Raw genomic sequence first — 16,384 nt, forward strand, 5'->3', positions numbered from 1 at the left:
ATGCAAATGCGGGGTGGGCCGGGGTTTATGCTAGCGGCCTCCCGTTCCGCCGTGGGCGGTGTGCGCGGATTGGCTGGCAGCCGCGGGGATGCTAATGAGGGCGGAGGCCCCGCCCCCCCGCCGCCGGCGGGCCGCGCTATTGTCCGGCGGGGCCGGGCCGGGAGGAGGCGGTGGCGGCTGGGCCGGGCCTGGCTGGGCCGGGCTCGGCTGGGCCGGGGTCGGGGCCACCGTGCGGAGCCGCCCAGCGCCGGGCGAGGAGGGGCTGGCCGGGCCCTCCCTGCAGGTGGGCAGCCGCGGGGCGCTCGCGGGGCAGCTGTTGCTTGTGCGAGGCGCGGGGGGGCCCGTCTCCCCTCCAGCGTTGCCCTCGGGCCAGATGTGCCCCCCTAGCTGGGGGGTTGGGGGGGGCTGGGGCTGGCTCGGGGCGTGGGGCCGGCGCTGCGCGGCGAGGCTGCTCCCTGCCAGCCGCCTGCTGCAGCTGGAGGGAGGGAGAGGGGGCAGCGCTGGGGCCACAGCTGGATGCACAGCTGGGGGACCCGCGGGGATGACTCCATCCCGGGGGCCGCATCCAGCACCCCCCGCCCCCCCCCGGCTCTGCTGAGCCCGGCTCTGGCAGGGGTGGCGCGCAGCTGGGAGCCGGTTGGGGTCCCTGGGCGGAGCGGGGAAGCCGAGGAGATGCGCTGGGAGGATGCGGGACATGTCGCTGCGCCACTTCTCGCCAACACGTGTCCTCCCCACGCCGCCCCATGCCACCAGCGCCTTCCTGGCCCCGAGGAAACTTGTCATAACTTTTCTTACTGCTGCGCTTCCTCCCCTCCGGGGCCGAATCTGCCACCCTGCCCGTGTGCGGAAGGTGCGGCCGGAGGATCGCGGGCGGGTTTCACCAGGCTGGCGTGGCCGCGGCTGTGGATGGAGGGCGGCACAAAGCCGAGCCCGGGGCTCACGGGGAGGGTGCGGGACGCAAGGCCGTGCTGCTGCCTGCGGCTCCTCCAAGGAAGTTGCGAGGGCTGCCTTCAGCTTCAGTTCCTCCTTTTATTTAAAGGGCAGCTTTGAGCTCACTCAGTTCCTTAAAGTCAGGTCGTGGGTACCAGCCGGCTGCCCTGGGCTTCCCTTGCTCTGCAGCACCCTTTCGAAACGATCCAGGCGGGGGTGTTTTAAGGACTCCTTGGAGCGCGTAGCAGTCGAGGCACTGTTTATCCAAATGCAGCCCGTTGCTGGTTAACCCCGCCACACGCTCCCGGCTGCTCAGGGCCGGCTGCCCTCCCGCGTCCCCCGCTGCCTCCCCGGGCTAATAAGGGATCTCTGTGCCACCGGCTCTGCCGCGGTGGCAGCTCCCTCCAGACAAGGATTAAGGCCACCCTTGGCTGGTGTTGCAGCCACCAGCAGTCGCTGGCTCACCCCGGCTCCCGTCGGTACATTGGGGTTCAGCCCCAGGGTGTGCACCCCCAGATTTCCAGGGCAGGTCCCCACGGAGGACTGGAGGGTTCGTGTGCTGGGGAGGAGGCAGGAAAGCGGCCACGGGAGCAGCTCCTGTCCCGCCATGGGGCTTCGCTTCCACGCAAGTGATGGAGAGATGCTGCCTCCGTGGGGTTTCGGTTCCTCTCCGCGGGGATGTGCTGGCGTGGGGGATCTGGGGGGACACGGCCTTTCTGGGCAGAGGAACTGGGGGGACACGTGGGCTTTAGACCGATGGGGTAGTACCAGGCATGTGTGCTTTCAGAGGATGAGGAAGGTTTGTCAGGCTGTTCCTCACTATGATGGTTTCTCCCTTGTTAGACTGGGAAATGGCGCAAACTAAGAAAGCAGCGTTTCCACTTCTCTGCCCTCTTTTATGCTTATAAAATGGGACTCTGTGGGATTAAAAAAAAAGGTTTCTAACCCAGGAATTCCTCCCTCCTGGAGTGCAGAGACCCCTTGCCAAGTTTCAGCCCAAGGCGGTTCTTCTGGCCTCCTTCAAACCCCCCCTAGAAGAGATCCTTTGGATGGCAGCGCTGACGTGCAGCTCCTGCTAGGGACTTGGACAAAAAGGCGAGCTGAGGCGGGGAAGGGGAGCGCGGGGAGGCTGCAAGAAACCCATGGTCCCAAAAAACAGCCCTCCCCAGCCCTCCCTTGCAGGTCGCCTGCACCAGACATCAGCCCCTGCTTGCTTTTAACCTCTCTTTTTAGACACTCAAGCAGAAAAATGTGGGGTTTTTACACAGTGCATGCGCGGGCAGTACCCCCCTGCAGAGCCCTAGGCTGCACGGGGATTTGGGCTCAGAGATTTTTATCCAAAAATCCTGCAGTTGGAGGTTTCCAGCTGTGGGCAGGGCTGCTGGGACCGCCTGCCTGCCTTCCTGGGGCGCTGGGGTGCAGACCCCTGCGGGGGTGCGGGTGCCTGGCACCTCTGGGAGATTAATGGCTCTCTGGAGCTGAGTTTGGGTTTAGAGCTGGTGGTTTAGGAAAATAAAATATCCATCCCTTACCCGGGAGGGGAGTTAAAGCCCCAGGGACATGGGAGGGGATATATTTTGGGGGGGCACAGTGATGGTTATTCCCCATCGCTTGGGGAACATCACCGTCACGCTGCAGGGGTGGAGGCGGGGGGTTACAGCCCCCCCCCCCAACTTGCCTGCTCTACCCAGGGTTGATGAGGCAGCGAAGGCTGAGTGACAGTGGCCCTGTCCCCCCCCTCGCCATGTCACGGAGGGAACCCTGGGGCGGGGGATGCGGCGTCTCCTCCGCTGTCACCACAGATAAACCCAGGAGCGGCGACGGGGCTGCACACTGCTTCACATCGGCCTTGACTGCACTGCTGTTCCTCTGCCTCACGCGTGCAATGAGTTGGGTGGCCTCAGCCCCACACTTCCCTGTCCCACAAGGGTTTGCAGGGCAGGGACAGGATTGCTGTGGTGGAGGGTGAAGCTGCCTGCAAAGGGCATCAGAGATTAGGAGCCAAGGGCAGGGACAGGCAGAGGCAACCCCTCCTGCCTGCTGGCCCGGCAGAGACCTAGCAAGCACTCATCAGTGCCCTGAGCAACCCCTCCTTCGCCTGAGCACCTCCAGCCCCAAGGCGCAATTTGGGACAGCCTAGGCCAAGAGGCAGAGGGAGGAGAGGGGCTGAGGGTCTCAGGGAGAGCAGAGTTCAAGGGTAAAAGACATTTTCTAGCAGAGGCTTTTAAATTTCTTTTCAGCTCTTTGTCTGCCTGCCCTGTTGCAAAATTCTGGCTTTCAGAGAGCAAGATTTAAAATATATATGTTTAAAAAGAAATATATATATATACATCACATATATACACACACTTGGGATTGCTTGCATTTGCTTTGTGGCTCCTGAGTACGTAGCCGCATCATTTTTCAAGCTTTTCTGTGCTACCATAACTGCGAGCAACTCACTCAAAGGATAAAAAAAAAAAAAAAATCCAAGATTTTTCTCTCTTAACCACCATGACCGTCAGTGGAGGGACTTTCTGGGAAAGCGATAAATGTGGCTGGATTTGCAAGCAGATCCTGGAGTCTGCGGCTGCTGCGGGCAGTGCAGCCCAGGGGGACACTGCTCAGAAATGGGGTGACAGCTGATGGGGTGTGGGTTAGGCATGATCCAGGCACTGGCCTGCCAAAATGGGTAGGAAATGTTTTAACCCTCTTTGCCCCAAGACAACAGGACCCACAAGCTCGTTTCACCCACTGCACTCCCACTGCCCCCCTCCACTCCCCAGGGCTGGTGTTTGGGGCTCCTCATCTCTCAGGGATGCTGTGGGGCTCAAGGCGGGTCAGGGGCACTTTCATGTGATGCTTCTCCAGGCCAGGATGTGGGCAAGGGCTTGGGGCTGGAAACATCCCAGCTCAGAGAGGGACTAAAGCCAAAACCTTTAGCTGCACTGAGCAGCTGCAGAGCCTGAAGCATCCCATGGGCAGCCCTGTCCTCCCCAGAGGCTGGAGAAGCCGTGGAGCATCTCCGGGTGTAGAAAATGGAGTTGCCTGGTCGGCAACTGGGGAGAAGCCTTGTGCAAATACCCTGGCAGGTTTGCAAGACCCTAAGGGGTGCTTTGGGGTTTGCCCCCTGCCTGGAAAGCCCCAAGGATGCAGGCAGGGCTGGGAGCGGCTGCTGGTGGTGTAAGGATGATGCCCAAGAGCCTTGATGCCAGATGGCATCAGAAAATAACCCCCAAAACCCCACTAACAGCAGGATTTAAGGCAGGGGATTTGCAGATCTGAGACTTCAGAGCAGGTTAGAGGACCTTTTCCAGGAGGATGTGGGCGCCATAGGTTTGCTGCTCATCACCGCCATCCCTGAGCCATGAGCACCCCAAAATCACTGCAGCACCCTCCAGCTAAATGCAGCCACCCCAGGGCCTGTGCCATGGTTTTGTTAGCAGCCAGGCGCCCGTGCAAGCTTTCCTCTGCGTGCCACTAATTACACAGTAACAAGCTGGATTAATTGCCTGCCTGCAAATGTGCCAGGGTGTACCACGGAGCCTGGTTACGGCTGCAGCATCATGGGCTGCGAGCGGCATCTTGGGGTGGGGGCAAAGCCCGTATCCTGGATTTCCAAGGGGTGGGTCCACCTGGCTGAGTTTCAGGGCTGTATGGCTGAATTTTGGGTCTGCTTGTCCTCGTGGAAGACCCTCATCCTGATGTCTTTTGGAGGGGTCAGCTGCCAGTGGCCCCTGGGGTATTCCCCACCCCCATTTTACTTAGGTGTTTTGCTCCAAACTGGATTAAAAAATAAAGGTTTTAATGAAAAGTGGCATGGGAGGAGGGTTCGGCCTTCGCCGCGCAGGGACTGATGGGGTTAAAAAATTTGCGTCCGCCTGCAAACTTGCAGGAAGCACCCCATCATCGTTTCCTACTTCTGCAAAAGCCCGGCTGCCCTGCAGGCTCAGGAAGGTTTTGGGGTGCTCAGAGGGATGCTGCTTTGGGGACCCCCAATGGGGTCGCGGTGATGGAGGTGTCCTGGGGATGTGAGTGTACCCTGCATGGCGCCGGTTGCTCCTCCACGCTCCGGCATGGGGTTGAGGATGCCGTGGGTGGCTGCCGGTGACGCTTGGTACCAGCCACCGGCACGTGGGCAGCTGCTGCCTCCGGCACCCCATGGCCAAAACTGGGTTGGGAGGGAGGGGCTCAAATCCAGCCGAGGGGAGTTGCTGGGAAAACCCCATGGCCTTGCTTGCTACCCGCCCTGCAGTTGGTTTTTTTGGCATCTTGTGTCTCTTGAGCTGCCGCTGCGGCTCTGGGAACCCCGGCACACTGAGGAGCGGGGCGAGGGGGAGCTCCTGCTTTTAGGTCATCAGTGGAGTGAGTGTGCTGGGCCTCTGCAGTGATCCCTTGTGCTGTCAGCCCCCCGCCAGAGCTGGAGGGGCCTTGGGGTGCTCCTGCCCCCCCCCGGCACTGTCCTGTGCCATGATGGCACTGCTGACAGTCCCCAGGTTATGGCTGCCCAGTCAGGGTGACGTCTGGAGGGTACCAGCATGGGCTGGGTGTCCCCCAGTGGCCACCATGGAAGGGAGAAGCCTTTTAGGGTGACCCTGGGGGGCTCCTTTCTATGGGCACCTCCGGGGGCCATCATGGCCGTGAGGGATGCAGTAGCTTCACGACGCTGACGGTGGGATGCAGGGTATGGGGCGGCCGAAGGATGTCGCTCCCTATCATGGGGCGTTGCTCTTGTTCCCGGAGTCTGGGGACAGGGAAAGCCCCAGCAGCGGGGGGGGGGGCACCTCAAACAGAGCCCGCTGTGTCCCGCTGAGCATCCCTCCCTCTCCCTGGCCCACCAGGACGCGGTGGCGATGATGTGACCTACATTTGCGGCAAGGAGGTCCCCGGCCCGCTGCTGCTGCCGGGCCATGAAGCGGCACAAGTGACGGCGACGCTGTGCCTGCGGGCCATGGCCAGCCCGGCACCATGGCTGCGCTGGACACAAACAGAGCTGACGCGCTGGGAGGGAGAGGAGGAGGAGGAGGAGGAGGAGGAGGAAGACGACTTTGAAAGGCAGATGGACGAGGATGGGCTCATCAGCCTGGGGGAGGATGCCGGGAGCCCACCGTGGGGTGAGTCCTCCCCTCCCCACTGCCCAAAGACCCTCGTGGGGGGGGGTCCCAGGAGCTGCTGGAGCTGAGGGGGGCTGTGAGGGGGCTGGAGGGCACCGGCTGCCTGGTGGCAGCCCCGCGATGCTGGTGTTTTGCAGGCAACGGCGAGGACCTGGAGGAGGGGTCCCCGGCAGAGGAGGGTCGCTGGCACCCACGGCAGCGAGACCTGGAGGAGGAGGAGGAGGAACGGGGCAGCTCCGGGGGGGATGAGGGGCCCTCAGGGGTGGAGAGCGATGGGGAGCCCTACCCTGAGCTCTCCTACGAGGGGCGGTGGGGCTCGGGGTCCAGTGGCAGCCCGGAGGTGCTGCAGGATAGCCAAGGTGTCTGTCAGCACCGCGGCTGCAGCACAGACGGTGGTGACACCTCAGGGTTGTCGGACACCAGCCCCAGCCCCCCCACCCCGTCCCATGGGCACCGGGGCTGGGACGCAGCCGGGGACACCAATGGGGGGCATGGGCAGGACTGGACCCCGAGCCAGAGCCTCCTGCTGCACCTCTCAGATGATGACCTCCCCGATGCCACCAGCACCAAGCCCGTCCCCCAGCCCCAGCTGGCTGGGAGGGGGCTGCCAGCCCCTGGCACCACTGGCTTGAGACCCACTGGGGAGCCCTGGGGTTCTGGGACCCCCGCTGCACCCCAGCTGCACAACAGGTCCTGGGTGCCCAAGAAAGCAGTGCCAACAATGCTGTCCCCCAAGCCCAGCCGGCAGTCGCGGTCCCTGAGCCCCCGGCGGCAGCACACGGGCGGCAAGAAGATGAGGGACCCCTCGGGAACAGGCACCGGCACGACCGATAGCACCCAGTACGGCCGAGGGCGGCTCAACCACCCCCTGCCCGACCTCTCCAAGGTGGAGGCGCGGGTGAAGTTCGACCAGAGCTACCGGCCGCCGCGGAGCCGAGCGCTGCCCACCCGCCCCAGGGCCCCGGGTGGCCCCATCGGCTTCAAGTCACCAGCCGAAATTGTCCGGGAGGTGCTGCTGAGCAGCGGGGAGGGGGTCCCCCTGCAGCCCCCCACCACCACTGTGCTGCCACAGGAGTTCAGGTCCCCCAGGCAAGCCACTGAGCTGGTGCAGCAGCTCCAGGTAATGCCCAGCTCCCCCAGTTCAAGCAGAGAGGCCTTACTGGGAGAGTCTCCAGGGTGGGGGGACCAGGGGGTGCAGGTGAAATGGAGATGTCACCAGCCCCATGAGCTGGCTGCGTGTCACCGATGGGGGGGTTTGGCGCTGGTCACCTTCCCGCTCCTGCGTGGGGGCTGGCGAGGAGGGAAGGACCAGGCAGGGATGTGGGCAGCACGCAGGGCTGGAAGCAGGGATGCTCGTGTTCCTCTCACGATGCTGCTACACCTCCCCCCCCGTCTTGTGCCCCCCCGAGGGGGGGTCCCCTGGGATGCTCTCCTGTGCACTGGGAGGAGAGGGAGGCTCTCCCCCATGCAGGGGCCATATCTGCACCAGATGGGCCGGGTGCTTTGGGGGGTGGGTTTCTGCACCCCCAGGGCGTCCCCCACCCATGGGGACACCCCCCTCCGGCCCCATTGTCCCCACACAAGGATGCCTCCCTCTGTGCCACCTCCCCCTGTGCCCCCCAGCCCTCGGGCATCCTCTGAGCCCCAGTCCCCACCCGCTGCATGTCCCCTCCCCGCAGGACGACTACCACAAGCTGCTGACAAAGTACGCCGAGGCCGAGAACACCATCGACCAGCTACGCCTGGGCGCCAGGGTGGGTGCTGGGGCAGGGACGGCTGCGGGGGGGGTCTCCCCACTCTGCTCCCCCCTCCCCGGGGTTATCTGGGGTGTCTTCCTCCCCTGGCCGTGCTCTTCCTCCTCCCAGGGAGCTGCGGTTGAGCAAGCCCAGCCTGGGGAGGGTGGGTGAGGCTGCTGCAGCGCCCGCAGCAATGCTGGGGGCCACCGTGCCCCCCAGCCCAGCAGGCTCCCCTCCACGCCGGGGGGGTGGCTGGGCTGAAACAGCCCGAAATGGCGGGGGCGGCTGCAGGGCGCGTCGCCGAAATGGCAGGGCAGCAGGCGGAAGCACGTCCCCGTGGCACCCTCGCCACCTCCTGCACCCACTGTGTGGGTGGGGAAACTGAGGCAGGGCGGCTGTCTGGCTGTGCCCCTTGCCTGCGTCGTGCCCCCCGCCTTCGCCCCCATCTGCCTGCCGTCCCCATGGGGGTGGGTGCTTCAGGGTTGGCAGCGCTGGGGTTGGGGTGCAGGGTGGGTGCCCCAAATCCCCTCTCCCGGCCCCAGGTGAGCCTGTACGCCGACCCGCCGCGGCCCAGCCGCAGCCTCACCGTGGGCACCGGCTGCCCAGTGATGGCCCTCAGCATCCCGCAGGCCAGGACGGCGGCGTTCAGCACAGCCCCGGCCCCGCCATCCTCGCCACATGGAGGTGAGTTGAACTCTGTTTCCCCATCCAGCTCATCGCCCTCCTGGTCCATTTTTTGGGGGGGATGTTCAGCCAAGACCCCATACCCACAGCTTCCCCACGGCTGGGGTCACTGGTGCTGTGGGGGCGTCCTCAGCATCATCATGTCCTCATGTTTTCTTGCAGCTCCAGCACTGGGACCATCAGACTGGGGGGGATCACCCCAGCCTCCTTCCCCCCCTCCACCCGGCGGGGACTGTCCCACCTGCCTGGGGTCGTGCCGCTGCCCGGGGACCCCGCTGACACGGACGCTGGCAGGACAGACTCACAAACTGAAGGCGCAGGCAAGCCCCCAGGGGGGCTGTGGTGGGGGGGGCTGGGGAGGGAGGCTGCAGCGGTGGGGACTGCAGCAGTGCGGGGGCTGCAGCAGGGCTGGGCTCAGCCCTTTCTCTCCCGGCCAGGTGGAGTCCTTCGAAGGCTGGATCCAGGCGGGGAGCCCTGCACCCCGGGAGCAGCTCCAGGTGCGTCAGCCCCTTCCCGGCACCCCACCGGAGGGATGCGTGGGGGGCTGAGGGGCCGGCGGGGACCAGGGGCTGAGCCGGCAGGCTTGGACATCGCCACTGGTGTGCTTGCAGCGGTTTAGGAAGCTGAAGGATGCACAGAATGCGCTGGAGCAGGCGTACCTGCGAGCCCGGCAGCAGCACCCGGAGGCCTCAGGGGAGTTTGATCCCAACCGGTAGGTGCTTGACCCCCATCGCCCCCTCCCCACCAGCGAAGCCCCAAACCCCCGTGTCTCCCCCACACTGATGGGCACCGTCTTGCAGCGCAGTGGAAGGGGAGATTTTCTGCCTGGGCCTGCATCTGGAGGAGCTGAAGGAGCGGCTGGAGCCCGGGGCCAGGCGGCAGCTGCCCCCGCAGCAACCAACCCCGCCCCGCTCCCCTCCAGCCCCTTCCCCGCTGCCGGCCACTGGCTCCCTGCACCCCGAGGTGAGCCGGGCAAGGCTGCGGGGGGACAGACGGGGCTGGGGTGTGCAGAGGTGCTGGGGTGGGGGCACCCTGCTGTGGCTGGGCTCGGGGCTATGCTTCTCTGACCCCCTTCCACTGTGCCCTGCAGAGCCCCCCGCTGATGGATGGCCCTCGGGGGACAGCGGGGGACACCAAGGTGGTGGCAGGGGGGCAGCCCCGGCCCCTCTGGCACAAGCAGCTACAAGTGGAGGAGGATTTCGGTGACCTGCTGGCACAGTGAGTGCCCTCGCAGTGGGGCGGGCTGCGGGGGGTGGGCAGGGATCAGCTCCCCAAAATCACCCATTCCTGCCTGTGTGTCTCCCCCAGGTACAAGCACTTCAAGTCTTTGCCAGAGTCGCTGAGCCTGGAGCAGCTGAGCCTGGCAGGGAGCAGGTCCCCGGAGGAGGCAGATGGCCCTGCGGCAGGAGACGGTGGCCCCAGCAAGGTTCCCTGCAGGGCACGGTCTCTAGAGGAGGGGGCTGACCTCGACACGTCCACCATGTAAGTGTTGTGGGAGCACAAGTTCCCCAAGCAGGGCAAGCGAGAGGTTTTACATCAAGTCGCAGGTTTTATGTCAGTGGCATTGATAGGCTTCAGAGTTAACCACCTCCATGGGAGAGCTGGCTGCACCAGGGCGTTTTCCCACATTTGCGGGTGCTCTGCCCCATCACTCATGCTCCGTCCTCTTCCCCACAGGCACCCCCCGGAGAGGACAGCAGCACCGCTGCCCCCTGGGGAGCCTCCATGGCCAGGGGGGACACAGGGCCCCCTGTCCCTGGCCACCGCTGAGGAGCTGCTGACCACAGCCGAGCCCCCGCTGAGGCTCCCCGAGCCAGCACGGGTGCCCCAGGCCAGCCACAGCAGTGGGGCGGGCAGCGCTGCCACCCGGCCCCGCAAGGTGAGTCCCCCAGGATTACAGGTCCCCATCAGCTGGTACCCTCAGACCCTGCTGGGGGGGGTCCTGGGAGTGCTCAGCACCAACCCTGCCCTCCCAATACATCTGCAGGAGCAGCGCATCGTGTCGCCAGAGACGGACAGTGGCTTTGTGGGCTCGGAGGCCAGCAGGGTGTCACCCCCCGTGCACACCCCTGAGCACCGGCCCCGTGTCACCGGGTATGGCTCAGAGTCCCTGCCTCGTGCCGGTGGGGGGATCTGGGGACACAGGCTGTCAGCTCTGTCTGGGGGGATTTGGGGCATTGAAGGGGAGCAGGGGTGGGGGGAGAGGCAGCGAGGACATGGGGAGGAGTGAGGGGGTGCGGGTGGGGGTTGGAGACATGCAGGGTGGACCACATCTTAGGGACAAGGTGTGGGGGCTGCCCACATGACCCGTCCCAACCCCAGGACCCCCGGCTCGCTGGGACTCTCCATCCCCATCCCCGTGACCCTCCGGCCTCCGCAGAAGAGAGAGATGACCCCGCTTCCCTCCAAGACGGCACGGATGGGCATCTACCCCACGGGTGGGCAGGGCGGCACGGGGGAGCCCCGCCTGCCCCGCAGCACCCCCTCGCAGAGCGGCTCCCCTCCCCGCTGGGCTGAGAGGGCAGGCAGCGAGGCAGCACCCGACGGTGACGGCAGTGAGTAGGCAGTGTTCTGGGGAGGGACACGTCCCTGCGGAGAGATTTGGGGGGGCCCTGGCTCTGCAGGTGGAAGAGGCTCTGGTTCATGGTGTTCCCCCAACCCCCTTGGGGTGCTGGCTAGGGGGTACCTCCCACCTGCTGACTCTGCTCTCCCAGGTTTCTCCTGGGGGGGAAACACCCCCGTGTCCCATGCTGCTGACCTCAGCTCACCATGCCCCCCTCCTCCCCAGCTCACACGGACTCGGAGGCGGAAGGCAGGAGTTGTGCCAGCGCTGGCAGCCACCCCCCCGCCATGGCCAGGGGCCCGGCCAGGTCCCCGCCACCCCCCAAAACACGGTCCCCCACCCCACTGTCCCCTGACCTACCGTCCCTCGATCCAGCTCGCTGCGACCTGCTGGACTCCCGTCTGGAGCGTGAGTGAGTGTCTATGTACCCCCCACCCAAAACTGGGTCGAACCCCCTTGGGTGACACAGGGACCCCACCAACCACAGTCCCCAGAGGCACCAGCATCTTCCGCTGGGCAGCAGCAGGTTTTTCCCTTCTCAGAGAGCCAGGACCTAGCTGGGGCCGAGTCCTCCAAACTCATGACATGTGTGGGCTGGCCTTGAGACTGGACACCAGCCCAGACAAGCCCCAGGCTGGTTTTTAGGGAGCATCACAGCATGAGCTACTGGGTCCTGGCTGGTGGGAATGGGAGGGAAGGCGTGAGGTCTGGGGAGGACGGGGCTGCTCCCCCCAGGACACCCAGCAGTAACCAGCACTGTTGGGAGCCTTGCTGGCTGCCCGTGTCCCTCACCGTGGTCTCTGTCCTGCGGCAGCCAGGCCATCTGGGCGCTGCAGGATGAGGTGTGCCAGCTGCAGCGGAGGCTGGAGGAGAGCCTGCACCGCTCCCGCAGCTATCCGGAGGGAAAAGCCACCCCGGGTGCCGCCCCGGCCAGGAGGCAGCCGGTGGCCAGCAGAGCACTGTCCCCCAGGGACGCAGCATGCTCAGGGTAGGTGGCAGGAGGGACCTGGAGAGTGGGGATTGGCAGCAGCCACCCCTGGTTGGGGGCAGCACCGTGTCCCACGGGCGTGGGGACACTCCCAGCCCCAGCCTGTTCCATTTCTGCTGTGACAGGAGAGGTTGGGATTGGGAGCAGCCTGACTGTGCTGGGGTGGTGGGTCAGGGGGATGCCTGAGGGGACACTGAGGGGCCTGGGTGGTGACAGCAGCTCCATGCCCTCCACAGGGAGCCGAGCCCCCCGGTGCAGGGCAGGGTAGCCCCCGGGGTTGCACCCACGAGGAGGGGGAGGTCAGCATCGCTGCCCCGGGACAGGCGGGAGCTGGATCTCAGTAAGTGGGACCCCACTGGGGTGGGGATGGAGGGGACAGCAGGGACATGCTCCTCCCTGCACGCCGCTTCCCTTTCCCCAAACAGCAGGGTGCTGGTGGGGCTGCGGGACCACGGGGACAGGGCAGGTCCTGGTGGCCCCGTGGGACCCAGCACCGCTCAGCCCAGGGCCAGACCCTGCAGATCTGGGGTTTGGACCTACTGGATCCCACCCAGCTTCCCTCTCCTCCACCACAGCCTCTGAGTCGGACCCCTCACCCGCCGGACCCCGGGCCACCCCCTACCCATGGAAAAGCCCCAGAAGCCCCCTGGGTGCGGTGACATTCCGGGGACAGTACACAGGTGGGTGCTAGTGGCAGTCGGTGCCGGTGGCTGAGGGCGGCCACCCCCACGTTGGGGTCCCCAGCCATGCTCATGCTGGGTTTTGGCAGGGACATGGTACCAGGCGAGGGTGCCGCGTGCTGCCCCGGCACCCCAAGAGGAGCCAGTCACCCAGAGGTGCCCCCGGTGCCGTGGGAGCAAGCCACCAGGTGAGTGGCCCTGGGAGCAGCCCCCAGCCCCTTCTGGCCTTTCCTAAAGCCCCCTAACAGAGCTGCTGATGACTTTAACAACAGAGGCTTGGGGAGGGGGGGGAGGCATGAGCCCACTCCCCTCAGTCCTGGGGCTCTCCCCACTGCCTCTGGGCTGGAGGACCCTGCCCTGGGGCACCTGCCCCACTCCTTGGTGCTGGCTGCAGACACTGGAGTCACTGGGAGCAGTGGGAACATGTCCCCAGCCCTGTCCTTTAGCTAAAGGTTAACCCAGCCTGTTGCCGGGTACCAGCGCAGAGCCAGGCTCTGCTCTGTCCTGTGGCTGCCTGGAACTGAGCTGAAAGTATGCAGAGTGCTTTGCAGACCCCCCCAGTTCTGAAGAGATCCTTTTGCAGACCCCTCTTTTTACAGACCCTCCCCTTTTGCAGACCCTCCTTTTCAGACCCCACCTTTGCAGTCCCCCCTTTGCAGCTGCCCTTCTAGGGAAAGGCCTCTGCCTCCTCTCCCAGCCGCTCCCCCGAACCGCTCTGCTCTTTCCAAACCGCCCTTGCTTGGTCTGCGCGGGGACATTCCCAGCCACACTCGCTCCTCTCTCCGTAGCTGGTTCCTGGGTGGGCGATGCCACGAGGCAGCCCCAGCACAGCACCCCAAAGAGGACGCGCTGCCCCACTTGCAGGGCACCCACGGGTCCCCCTCCGCCCAGCGGCAGGGATGGAGCTGCACACGGTGGGTGATGGGGGTGGCACGTGTTTGGCACAGCTCGTCCCTGCGTGGGGGCTGGGGTGGGGGGACAGGGAACAGCCCTCGGACCCCTGGGACAGCGCTGGCACACAGCTTGGGGGCAGAAGTGACATCCAGCAGTGCCACCACCTGCTCCCTGCGGGCACGGGTGTTCCCACCTAGCAGCGGCAGCCCCGGGTGGCACGGGGGGGCTCACCTGGGGCTGCTGCTTACTGCGCCTCGCTGGGGACACCTGACACCCCTGGGGACATCTGACCGCCTTCCTTCCCCCAGCAGAGCGTGGCCCCACTGGCACATCCACCCCAGGCTCCCGCCTTGGTCCCCGAGCTGAGAAGCCGGAGCAGCCCGGACTTTGGTACTTGGCGGCCAGCCCTGGTGCCGCCGCTGCCATCGGCTGCCTTGCGCCCGTCCCCCTCGTGCCTTATGCGCCCTCCGTGCTGTAAGGATGCTCTGTGGTGGGGGACTGGGGGGAGGTCAGCATCTCCTGGGGGGGTCCCTGCTCACCCCAGGGACCTGCTGGTTTGCCTGCAGAGCCCAGGCACCCGGGTGGCAGCCGGCAGGGAGCAGGGTCCCACCGCCCTCGGCTCCTTTTGTGGGGAGTCTGCGTGGGGGTGAGCGTAGGGAGATGGGTGCTGGGGGTTGGGGATGGATGAGGTGGGGGAGAAGGGTAACAAACAAGGGGGGGGGCACAGCCAATGGAGCAAAGCTGAGCCCGTGTCCCCTTCTTCTTCCCAGCTACTGCTCCCCAGCGGTACCTACCTCAGCCCCAGCCATGGCCGGGGTCCCCCTCCGACGCGCTGCGGGGCGCTGGCAGGCAGAGCATCCCCCCCAGCCGCACGCCGCTGGCCACCACCGCTGCCTGACCCTGGACGAGTTGAAGGAGCTGAACCGGTCACTGAGCCGAGCCATGGAGGCTGCCCAGAGCGTGAGGCTCACCACCACACGCATGAGCCGGGCGCTGGCTGCCGAGCTGAGCCGCGCGCGGGACCTGCACGGCTCCTGCCTCTTCTGAGGGTCCTGCCGGCGCCTGCCAAACCCTCCCTGCCCTCTCGGGGGCGGGAGGAGGAGGATGGTCCCCCCCATTAGCATCCCTGCACTGGATGCTCCCTGCTGGCTCTGGGGGCACTGAGGCTGGAGGCTTCTCCACAGGGTCCTGCCCCAGCTCCCGTCCCCATCCTGCTTGCTCTGGACCACCTGCATCACTTTTGTCCGTCTGTCCATTTTCAGGACCACCCAAGCTGCCGGGCAAGACATGGGCAGAGGTCTACCAAGACCTGCATCACCCCACAGCACCCTGGGGTGCGAGCACAGCCCCGGCAGGAGGGCACCATCCCCTGGGACCAACGGGGTGGCCCCATGTCCCCCAGGGCAGATGCCACCCCGAGCTGAGCACTTCTGGGGATGCTCCAACTTTGTGTAGGTCCTACTGCAACATGGTCCTAGCCCCCATGGGCAGCTGTGTTTACCTCCATGCCTGTGTGGGCAGAAATACCTGCAATTCCCTATTCAACCCCTTTTCCCAGCCTTTAGGCATCCTCCGGGGGCTCAATGCCCTGGGATCGACCCACATGCGCCCCTCTGCCCTCTGCTCTGCCCCTGGACTTGAATGAAGCCAGGTCTTCCCCAGGAAAGCTCTTTTTTCTGGTTTTTATGTGAATTTTTTTTCTCCAAGGTAGCTATCAAGCAGCTAAATCACTCATTTAGGGTTGATGATACATAATATATGTGTGTGTATGTGTATATATGTATCTATATATAGATACATATATGTTTTGTTTTTAATTTCCAGCATAATCTTTAGGGCATTTGAGGGGGGGTTTTGTCCATCCCTGGTTGTAGCCACCCACAATGTTGTCCAGGCAGGAAAAAAAGAAGTATTTGGGATTTTTCCTTGGGATTCCCAGGGGATGTGGGCTGGTAGAGGAAAAATCACCCTGTGAGACCAAGACGTGGGCAGGATCGGGCCCTGAGGGGGGTCTGCAGAGCCCCTGAACCTCCAGGGTGGTTTTGCAATGAGTTAATGTCTATTTTTTTTAGCAAAATATATGTGATCGGAGCACCCCTTGGAGAGGTCATGGTGCTTCAGAGGTGGGTGCTCTGCACCCCACAAACCTGGGGACCTTCCAGCTGCACCCGCCAGCACCAGCAACCCAACATGGGACCTGCACCCTGTGCCCCTGGGGTGCGTCTGGCCAAAGCCCCCCTCCCTCCCCGAGCACCTCTGCGTGCAGCGCCCCTGCTGTATGTGTAGCGCCTACCTTAAGTGCCCTGTCAAATTTATTTATTTTTGATTTTTGTTGTTGTTGTTGTCGTACAAAGACCCATGTTTGGGGGGGGATCGCTAACACCCCGGCAAGCTACTCAGGTCTAGAGCCTCCCCAGGCCACTGAGCCCAGATCCTCCAATCAGCCTGGGGGGGACGGAGAGGGGCTGGGAACAGGGGGGCTGCCCGCTCTGGGGGGAGATGGGCGGGTTGGGGACGTGGCAGGGAGGATTTCAAAGAGGATTATGTGTCTCTGGCTGCATCTGCTCCTACCTGTGTCCCAAGCGAGCCCGTGGGCCGGGTGACGGCTGCGCTGGAAGCTGCGACCCGCCCCAGCCCAGCCGGAGCACGCAGGGAGCGTGCAGCCCCGTGCATCTAAATGCAATAGCCAGGAGCAAAGATGATGGGGTTTTTTTTTCACCTCCTATTTTGTAATAACCAGCAGACCCATTTGGATGGTATTTTGTACTAAGATAATCGCCTATTTTTGAATGAAATAAATGCGGTTGGTTGGCTTG

The 16,384-nt window shown here is 64.4% G+C and overlaps 1 protein-coding gene across 1 annotated transcript; it reads left to right on the forward strand.

Annotated features, from left to right (window-relative positions):
* Positions 1-114: 114 nt before the first annotated feature.
* On the forward strand, positions 115-16,380 carry AKNA (AT-hook transcription factor). Its single transcript, XM_064469108.1, has 22 exons — positions 115-283; positions 5,751-6,023; positions 6,161-7,143; positions 7,703-7,777; positions 8,302-8,443; positions 8,606-8,763; positions 8,881-8,940; positions 9,055-9,155; positions 9,244-9,406; positions 9,534-9,661; positions 9,752-9,925; positions 10,121-10,322; positions 10,431-10,537; positions 10,766-10,998; positions 11,232-11,418; positions 11,821-11,994; positions 12,231-12,334; positions 12,570-12,674; positions 12,764-12,862; positions 13,463-13,588; positions 13,880-14,042; positions 14,339-16,380. Exons 2-22 carry the CDS (start codon positions 5,861-5,863, stop codon positions 14,613-14,615), a joined length of 3,924 nt encoding a protein of 1,307 aa, XP_064325178.1. The 5' UTR covers positions 115-283; positions 5,751-5,860; the 3' UTR covers positions 14,616-16,380.
* Positions 16,381-16,384: the final 4 nt, after the last annotated feature.

Source organism: Phalacrocorax carbo, chromosome 18 (assembly GCF_963921805.1).
Source record: "Phalacrocorax carbo chromosome 18, bPhaCar2.1, whole genome shotgun sequence".
Taxonomy (NCBI): domain Eukaryota; kingdom Metazoa; phylum Chordata; class Aves; order Suliformes; family Phalacrocoracidae; genus Phalacrocorax; species Phalacrocorax carbo.